Source organism: Hibiscus syriacus, unplaced genomic scaffold (genome assembly GCF_006381635.1).
Source record: "Hibiscus syriacus cultivar Baekdansim isolate YM2019G1 unplaced genomic scaffold, ASM638163v2 tig00110213_pilon, whole genome shotgun sequence".
In the NCBI taxonomy this organism is placed as follows: domain Eukaryota; kingdom Viridiplantae; phylum Streptophyta; class Magnoliopsida; order Malvales; family Malvaceae; genus Hibiscus; species Hibiscus syriacus.
In genome coordinates, this window is record NW_024062630.1 from 1,118,572 (window position 1) to 1,128,231 (window position 9,660).

At 31.5% G+C, this 9,660-nt stretch overlaps 1 protein-coding gene and 1 pseudogene across 1 annotated transcript; both read right to left on the reverse strand.

Annotated features, from left to right (window-relative positions):
• Positions 1-4,894: 4,894 nt before the first annotated feature.
• On the reverse strand, positions 4,895-7,350 carry LOC120113678 (caldesmon-like). The gene is made up of 5 exons (XM_039134749.1): positions 6,817-7,350; positions 6,434-6,720; positions 6,191-6,268; positions 5,845-6,025; positions 4,895-5,679 (listed from the first exon to the last, which is right to left on the reverse strand). Exons 1-5 carry the CDS (start codon positions 7,292-7,294, stop codon positions 4,895-4,897), a joined length of 1,809 nt encoding a protein of 602 aa, XP_038990680.1. The 5' UTR covers positions 7,295-7,350.
• Positions 7,351-8,446: 1,096 nt separating this feature from the next.
• On the reverse strand, positions 8,447-9,660 carry LOC120113843 (annotated as a pseudogene).

The following is a 9,660-nucleotide window of genomic DNA, read 5'->3' on the forward strand; positions in this document are numbered from 1 at the left end:
TTCATACTTAAAGCTTTAGCTATCCTCTTCGTATAGCATTAAACGAAAAGAAAAGAAGAAAATCAGCAGAATAAAAGGCAATTCTATTTGAACATGGTATAACGCAATGAAGGGATAAAAGTTATAGTTTCCAACAAATTCTCTGAGTATCTGTAAAAAGAAACAAGTCAAAGAAGAACTCGATTGCAAATGTAATTACCAACAGGAACCCAATTCGCTTAATATCTACAAAAAAAAAATCATAGAAACCCCAGAATTCTAATTCCCATCAACACACGAGAGTCAATAACCTAAACGGAACGAAGCCCAGAAACTCAAAAAGGACCCTGAAAATTTGACTATGATATCATATTTCACAACTTACCTAACCAGATAAAGGTCAAGGGTTTTCCTTTGGCAATCCAGAATTCGCAAATACAAACGAAGGAAAACCCAGGAAAAGAAAAGCAGATACATCCCTATTGCGCTGATATAATGAAAGCAGCAGCAGAAGCAGCTAAATGTAACGTGAAAGCGAGACCATTGGGATCTGTGAAAGATATAAAGGTGCCGGTGAACCGAAGATTCAGGATAGAGTCCGTGAAGATTTGTGTAATAAAATACGCCCAAGATAAGCAAAATCAAGGAGAAGATAAGATTCTGATCGTTGGGAAACGAACTTTCTATTTATAAAACATATAAAAGAAGAGTGTTAAAGGGTCATTGAATGGTTTTGGCGCAAACGACGACACATTTTTGTTGCTTTATCTTGAAGCAAATACCGCTTTATTTTCACATGTACCCAACTCTGAACATGAGGGTGAGTATTCTATCGATCCGATTCGAGTGTAATCGTGTAACAAAATTATGAGTTTCTCATTTTATTATTTCAAATTTTTATTTTAATAAACAACTTTCGAGTTATTAAAGTTAATGAGTTCATTTTTATAACTTAAAATTTATTTATTTTTGAATCGAATTAGTTGATTTGTTCGAATTTCTATTTAAATTTAATTATAAATATTTATAATGTTATTGTACTATTTGATTTCAATTTAAATGATTTTCTATAGTCAAATACGATATATATATATATATATATATATATATTTCTTCATATGTAATACATATATCATGCGTACTTGAGAGATTTAACTCAAACTTGAAAATCAAATCACAAATTACTAAAAATTTAGAGTTATATTTTATAACTCAAATTTAAAATTTTTCGAATTGAGTTTATAAAATTATGAGTCAAATTTATTCAAATCGAAGTTTTAGAGTCAATTAAATTAAAAAAAATAATTTTTTTCATCGAGTTTTATTCATTCCTAACTCTAGTTTAACGTTACATTTAGATGTTGTTTTCTTATTTCATATCTATTCTTCCTATCAAAATATTAAATAAATTTATCTTTTAGTTCAATTCGAATATCAATTTTGTTTAAAATTATAATAAATTTCTTTTATAAGATTTTAAATAAAATAAATAAAAGTAATTACTTAAAATCCAAACACATAACTAATATCTTACGTGTATATAGTTTTAATCATTTTATTTATGACTATTTGTTAAATTTGTTTATTCAAATATGATAGAATTTTAATCTTTATATGAATATTTGTTAGTTAAATTTTTTATCATTAATTAATCTAACATTAACTGAATTAAAATTTTTAAGATATTCTTGTTTTGAATTATAATAAATACTATTATTGTTATGAATATTTATTTATACGGATATAAATCTTTATCTATAAAATGAGATTTTGATAAATGTTATTATTAGATCTCTAATATCAATTAGTATTAGAATTGTATATTATATATACTACTTATGGCTATAAATATAAAGATTAGAGAAAATATTGTATATAACTTAGATTGAGATAATAATACAATTATCTCTCTTTATTTTTATATATCTTCTTCTTGTTAGTCTTGTTTTTCTTAATTATTTTTTATTTCACAACAATTACATCATATTTATTTTTATATTTTTTATATAATATTTAAATAGATAATTGATCACACTTTTAATGATTAAATTTGTGTTTTATAAGATTCATGTATAAATTTTTTTGTTATTTCATTATTAGTTATTATTGATGGAATTTTACAATTATAAATTTTACAAAAAACTTTTTTTTACTTATAATGTGAGTGAAAAAATATAATATTTTTAAAGCGTAGTATAATTTATGATATCAACTTAATTAAAAAAAGTGCATAAAAATAAAGTATAAGATAAAAAATTATTTATAAAATTATAGCATAAATTCAATCATATATGTATCAATAAGTAACTAATTCTAGAAATAATCAATTTATGATATGTTTAAAATTATATTATTTTTGAAATATTAAACAATATTTTACTCGCAATACAAATGTGATAAATTATTTAATAATTAAAATATCATAATAGTTATTAAAATCTATCATTTTTGTCTGTGATTTTGCTTTAAAATTATATTTTTTTATCAATTACATATTTCAGGAGTACATAATATTGGATATAACGTGCTAATTTCATAGGGGCGTTCGTTTATTGTAATGATTACATATATTGTGATTAATTGACTTCTAAAACATTAGATTGTCACGACATAATATTTTGTGCCTGTTTATTTATTTATTTATTTATTTAAATTTTACCGTCAATAATAACGTCTTATTTTACAACAATCGTTCCAACAGTTTTTTGATAAGACAATTGACAAATTTATTTATTTAAATCTTTTGATAGACGGCCACATTAAACAATCTTATCAGTTTATAGATAATAATCATAATCCTAAGACCGACACCATCAAATACTAGTGGTTAGTATAAAAAAACTCCTAAAAAACAAGAGGAGTTTGGTCTTTACCGAATTATCTTCTTTCTCCAAAACTAGTACCATACATCTCAACCGCCTAGAACTCCACCATATATAACCGGGGTATATTACTCGATAATCGACTATGATTCTCTGTCCAAATCAAAAGAGTGACCACTATTAGCCGTCAAATTCAATTTTATTCCATCAATAATTTGTCTATTTATTATTAAGTTATAGAACTGAATTGATATAAAAATTAATTAAAATCCATTTAGTTAAAAAGATTAAAAAATTTAAAAAAAATTAAGGAAGCGTTAAAGTATTTAAAAATAACAAATAAAATTTCTGTATCGTTTATGTATGCGATATCATGAAAGTGTTTATATTATTGATTTTAAGTAAATAATCATTTACATGTTTATTACTGTATAGTTTGACTTTAATGACTTAACGTACGATTTATTTATTTGTTCTCCCCAGATATTAAGTTAAAGATAGAAGATTATCAACCAAAAAGCTACATGGAACGAATGAGTCATAACGTACTCTTAATATGTAATGCATTATTCCTTTGAGAATGACATGTATAGGGTTAGTCTAGAGTTAAAGGGTGTTTACAGTTGATTTGCATACATCCATCCACAAATTCAATGGATGATGGAATGTATTATTCATGAATTTGCATGTTTAAGCTAAATCACATGATATGCATGAAAGTGGAATAATCTTTTTTTTAAGTACTAAATTGCATGACATGTCAAAAAAAATAATCTGTTAGATGTCTGATTATGAAAATTTAATTTACATATATAATTATTTATATGAAACATGTCTTCTCATGATTTAAACTTTAAACAAAATGAAATTTGTTATACATACATAAACTTGAACTGGTGCAGCAGATTGAGATTTCAAGGACACAAGTGTAGATCGGAGTCGAATTTGAGAAGATTACCAAGAACAAGATTAGAGAAATTGTACAACTCTCAAAATGGTTAAAATATCTTTGTCGAGTGAAATTTTGAGCTCATTTTGATATTGGCCTAGCTTCATTATTTCTTCTGCCCTCTCTTGCAGTTATGGCTATCTCTTTCAATGGTCCATTTGGAAAGACCATGATTTCTGAGCCTGTGTCTGAGCCTGAGCCTGAGCCTGAGCCTGAGCCTGAGCCTGAGCCTGAGCCTGAAGCATCAATTTGTTAGAGAGATGCATTACAGCAGAAAACCAATGGAAATCGGAACCATCATTGTCTAGGAGAAAGCAGTTGAGGGGATGAAAGTTGTAGTAGTGGAGATTGCAAGTTACAATGTACATTATGAGCATGCTCAAGTGGGAGATAAACATTATGCATGTCTGACTTATCATCATTGTCCCCTGCTAGAATAGATTGAAGGAATAGCCGATAGCTTCATTTTTCGCAACAAACTGCGAGCAAGAGGCAAAAAACAAAGCCTAGAACAGAGTTAAATATCCTGCATTCTTGGCCTTGCTCCACGAGAAACACATTCCTATAAATTGGTTAAGATTAGGCATACACAACATAAACTATACTTTCAAGTTTCTTGTCTGAGCTATAGGATTTCAGTAATTCAAGAAAATACTAGTAGCCAAGTCATGTTTACTCTGATAATTTCTATGCAGGTAAGATGCTTCATCAATTCTCCACTCCCTTCACCAACTCCATGTAACATAACTCTAATCCAAGATAGAAATCTGGTTCAAAGCCTACCACATTTAAGGATTTAAGCAATGAATCACTAGCACAATCGTAGCCAAATAAAAAGAAAGGCCAAAATCAAACTGAATTCCAACAAGACAAATATTATTAAGAATGCTAACATTCACATCATCTCTAGAATGCTACTATTCCACTTGAAAATGAGGTTGAGATGACACACCAAGAATAATGAAGAATGGAAGAAAAATATTATTGACACTGGTATTGGAAGCATTCGATTACGCAAAAAGTAAATCATTCAAACTACTTGTTCCAAAAGCTACTAAAAAGTTCCAATAGAGGCCAAAATTACAAGGGGGGCAATAGATTAAGTAATTAAAAGGAAAGTTCTGAAACCTGCTCATCTGCTCATCTACTCCTCTACTGCATCTTTTCTTTTTCTTTTCTTCTTTTTCTTCATTTCACTTTCATCGGCTCTTGCATCGTTTGCACCATTAACAACAGCAATAGCCTCCTCACTCTCTTCGTCGCCCTTCTTCTTCCTCTTATTTTTCTTCTTTTCACTTTCACCACACCCTGCACTATTAACAGCAGCAACAGCCTCGTTGCCGTCTTTGTTATTTTCACTTTCATCACCCCTTGCATCATTTGCACAAAAAACAACAGCAACAGCCTCCTTGTTCTCATTGTTCTTTTCACTTTCATCACTCCATGCATCATTAGCACTAACATTATCAACAGCAATAGCATCATCACTCTCTTTGTCCTTCTTCTTCTTTTTCTTCTTTTCACTTTCATCACCCCTTACATCATCTGCAGTATCAACAACAGTAGTCTCCTCACTCTCTTTGTTGTTCTTCTTCTTTTTCCTCTTTTCACTTTCATCAACCCCTGCATCAGTTGCACTATCAACAACAGCAAAAGCCTCCTTGCTCGCTTTGTTCTTTTCACTTTCATCAGCTCCTACATCATTAGCACTATTAGCAACAGCAATAGCCTCCTCGCTCTTTACGTTCTTTTCACTTTCATCAGCTCCCGCATCATTAGCACTATTATCAACAACAATAGCCTCCTCACTCTCTTTGCCTTTCCTCTTCTTCCTTTTCCTCTTTTCACTTTCATCGACCCTTGCATCATTTGCACTATCAACAACAGCAATAGCCTTCTTGCTCGCTTTGTTCTTTTCTCTTCCATCAGCTCCTACATCAGTAACACTATTGGCAACAGCCTTCTCGCTCTCTTTGTTCTTTTCACTTACATCAGCACCTGCTTCATTAGCACTATTATCAACAGCAATAACCGCCGCACTCTCTTTGCATTTCCTCTTCTTCTTCTTCGTTTTCTTCATTTCATTTTCACCACCCCCTGCTTCATTTGCACCATCAACAACAGCAATAGCTTCCTTTGTCGCTTTGTTCTTTTCACTTTCATCAGCTCCTACATCATTAGCACTATTAGCAACAGCAACACCCTTCTCGTTCTCTTTATTCTTTTCACTTTCATCAGCTCCTGCATCATTAGCACTATCATCAACAGCAATAGCCTCCTCACTCTCTTTGCCTTTTCTCCTCTTCTTCTTCTTTTTCTTCATTTCACTTTCATCAACCCCCGCACCATTTAAACTATCAACAACAGAAATAGCCTCCTTGCTCGCTTTGTTCTTTTCACTTTCATCAGCTCCTACATCATTAGCACTATTAGAGCCAGCAACAGCCTCCTCGCTCACTTTGTTCTTTTCACTTTCATCAGCTCCTGCATCATTAGCACTATTATCAACGGCAATAGCCTCCTCACTCTCTTTGCCTTTCCTCTTCTTCTTCTTCTTTTTCCTCTTTTCACTTTCATCGACCCCTGCATCATTTGAACTACCAAGAACAGCAATAGCCTCCTTGCTTGCTTTGTTCTTTTCACTTTCATAAGCTCCTACATCATTAGCAATATTAGCAACATCAACAGCCTCTTCGCTAACTTCGTTCTTTTCACTTTCATCGGCTCCTGCATCATTAGCACTATCATCAACAGCGATAGCTTCCTCACTCTCTTTTCCTTTCCTCTTCTTCTTCTTCGTTTTCTTCATTTCACTTTCATCAGCCCCTGCGTCATTTGCACTAATAACAAGAGCAACGGCAACGGCTTCCTCGCTTTCTTTGTTCTTTTCACTTCCATCATCCCCTGCATCATTAACAAGAGAAACAGCCTCCTCAATCTCTTTGCACTTGTCTGTATCATGTGAACCAGCTCCAACCATATCTTCATCCACAATTCCCTTCTCCTCCTCGGTCTTCTTTTCATTTTCAGCATCAGAATCCTTTTTATTCTTCTTCTCAACATCACCTTCAACCATATCTTCATCCACAATCCCCTTCTCCTCCTCGGTCTTCTTTTCAGTTTCAGCATCAGAGTCCCGTTTATTCTTCTTCTCAACATCATCTTGATCTCCTGGCTCTTCAACTTTAGTTTTCTTAGAAAAAACTGGAACAATTCTATCACTACATTCATCCAATTTACGCTTGCGGCCATCCCCATCTCCATCTCCCTCCTTATCCTTTCCCTTTCCCTTTTTTTCTTTTTCCTTTTCCAACATTTCCACGATAGAATCCCAATTATCTGGAAATACGACATTTCTCAACCACTCTTTAGGAGTACTTTCGTTAAAAACTATCATCGGTTCAGCAGAAGCAGCCACGTTTGCAAACTTAGAATATGCATCAGCTGGAAACACCGCTTTTTTGAGACACTCCTTGTTTGGCTCTCCTTCATTGGTTTCAGACCTACGCCTGTTTTTTCCCTTGTGCTTTGTCCTGCGAGTCATGGTGGCTGTTATTCTTCTCCTTTTCCTTTTGGTTTAGGGTTTTTAGTAGGGAAAAGAAGGGATATTTACGATTTACGATTTACGGGGTTAGGGTGGGGATATATTGGGTCTGTCTGGACTCGAATTAAGTTGTAATAAGAGGTTTGGGCTTTTATTATAGTTTTACATCTTTTTTTATAATTTACATTTTATATCAGTAAATTTTATTTTAATTACAAATTTTTAATTTAATCAAATTAAATCATTTAATCTCAAATATTAATAAATTAAATCATTTATATTAACATCATTCATTAATTTAATAAAAAATTAAATTAACACTTTTATTTAATATATTCTTTACATATCATCATCAAATAAATTTTAATTATATTTTGTTAGATTTTATAAAAAAAATAGTTTGTCTTTTATGTTTATTTGAATGAAATATTAGATTCAAATTGATAGAATGTGTAAGTATATAGTATCAAATATATAATTATATCAATTTTGTTAATCGTCACGTCATCTCCTCGGTGAAATGTTAATAACAAATAACTTGATTTTTATTATTTTTATAATTAAATTATATGATTAAAAAATTAAAAAATTGATGATCAAATTAAAAAATTTATAGTTAAAAGTTCGACAATTAGATTAAATGTTTAGACCTTTTATTTTTATACTGATTTTCCTTGTTAATGAATTTGTTTTATGATAATAAAAAAAGCCTTTACGATCGTTTTTGGTTTTTATTATTCATTTACTAAGAAATTAAACAAGTTAAGCTTATTTGTATGCTATTGACACAAATCGAAATCGGTAGGTACAATAGGGATGAGTCATTAAGGTTCCTCTTTTCAGCTTTTTTTTAGTATAGTAATATATTTTAAGTTATTAAATTTAAATATTAATTAAATAAATTTTTTATCTCATCTTATTTTTTAATTTAAATACTTAATAAGTTTTTGTTCTTTCAAAAAAAAAAGTAATTTGATCTCTTTTAATATTTAATCTTAGCTCTATATCTAGATATAAGTGAAATATCTCAAATTGATGTCTTTCTAACATGGACATATAGACTGCACAAGCAAGTATATAGTGAGATGATGAAAGATAATTCTCTCGTTTTTTTTTCACTAAAATTTTACAATAATTTTTTACATTTTTAAATTTTTAGTAAACGAATACATGAAAATGATCAAATTGACACCTGAGTTATTTAACAACCTTGTTCTCTCTAGAGGTGTTGATGTTGCAGGTACACTTACCACTGCTGAGATGCTTCACAGATTAACCTGGTTCGCTAATAGACACCTTCAGCGAGGCTGATGGATGCACCGAGGGCTGCTCGTATTCTTCGCCGGTTTCTCGGCATATTTAGCCGGTTCTGCAGAATACCTGGGACTTGATTGCAACAAACTCAGATTCTTCGCCACGGATTCAGCATCCCTTTCAATGCCTATTTCAAGCAATTGAACGATACACATTTAAGTTCAATGATCTACCAACATTTTCCTTTATTTTGAAGATAATAGGCAAAGCTTATTCTCACCACCATTTGTTGGTAATATGGTTTCCATTTCGTGGGATTAGATGAAATCTTCGATGGAGATCTTCATCGGTGACAGGGTCAAAAGTATCTGCGAGCCAATCAGCAATGTCGTTGCCATCAGAGACATCATCCTCGGTGTTGTCGTAGAAGCCATCCTCATCCTGGTGCTGGCTGATCCAATAGTCCTGGTACCATGCCGTTGTCGTCACCAATTGCCACCATTCTGGTGAGAAATCTTCCACTTGGCGATAAAAAGCAGGGACAGAGAGGGGCATTGGGGTTCAATGTCGACGTTCCTCCCGCAACTAGAGCCATTATACCGATCGTGTTTGTCTATCCCTTAATTCTGAAATAAACAACAATTTAAACAAAATCAACAAATGATGGATGATTAAAATGGGGAAAAAATCAGAAATTCCTAGATTGAAACAAATCATAAACTTGACTCGGCCACATGCTATAGCGCAACAACCCAAAAACATAATAGTCAAAACAAAGACGTTTCAAAAGATTTAATCTATTCATAAGCAGATGGAACTTGGAACCAACGAATTGACAAATCCTTAAAATGGAAAAAGTGTAACGAATATACAAAAATCAAATCATAAGCAGAAAGAATAGCCGATCACTTTCCAGAAATGTGTAATCTATTAACAGACTCAGATCAGCAGATAGTAAAGATTTCCAGTTTCCCAAACTTTGAAAAGCGTTCAACGATCTTATCACTTATGAAACACCAAAAAGTAAAGTGAAGGACTCAAAAGAAAAAGACTCCATCCGCTCATGAGTAAAGCATAGAATTACAACAATCATAATTTCAAATTAAAATTAT

Excerpts from the sequence above, each read along its gene's own strand:
- LOC120113678 (XM_039134749.1), bottom strand. The coding sequence starts at position 7,294 with ATGACTCGCAGGACAAAGCACAAGGGAAAAAACAGGCGTAGGTCTGAA. Across the intron at positions 6,026-6,190 it reads AAGTGAGCGAGGAGGCTGTT|GCTATTGCTGTTGATGATAG; the intron begins GCTGGCTCTAAT and ends GAGAGTGAGGAG. Across the intron at positions 5,680-5,844 it reads TGGTGCAAATGAAGCAGGGG|CTGATGGAAGAGAAAAGAAC; the intron begins GTGGTGAAAATG and ends CTGATGTAGGAG.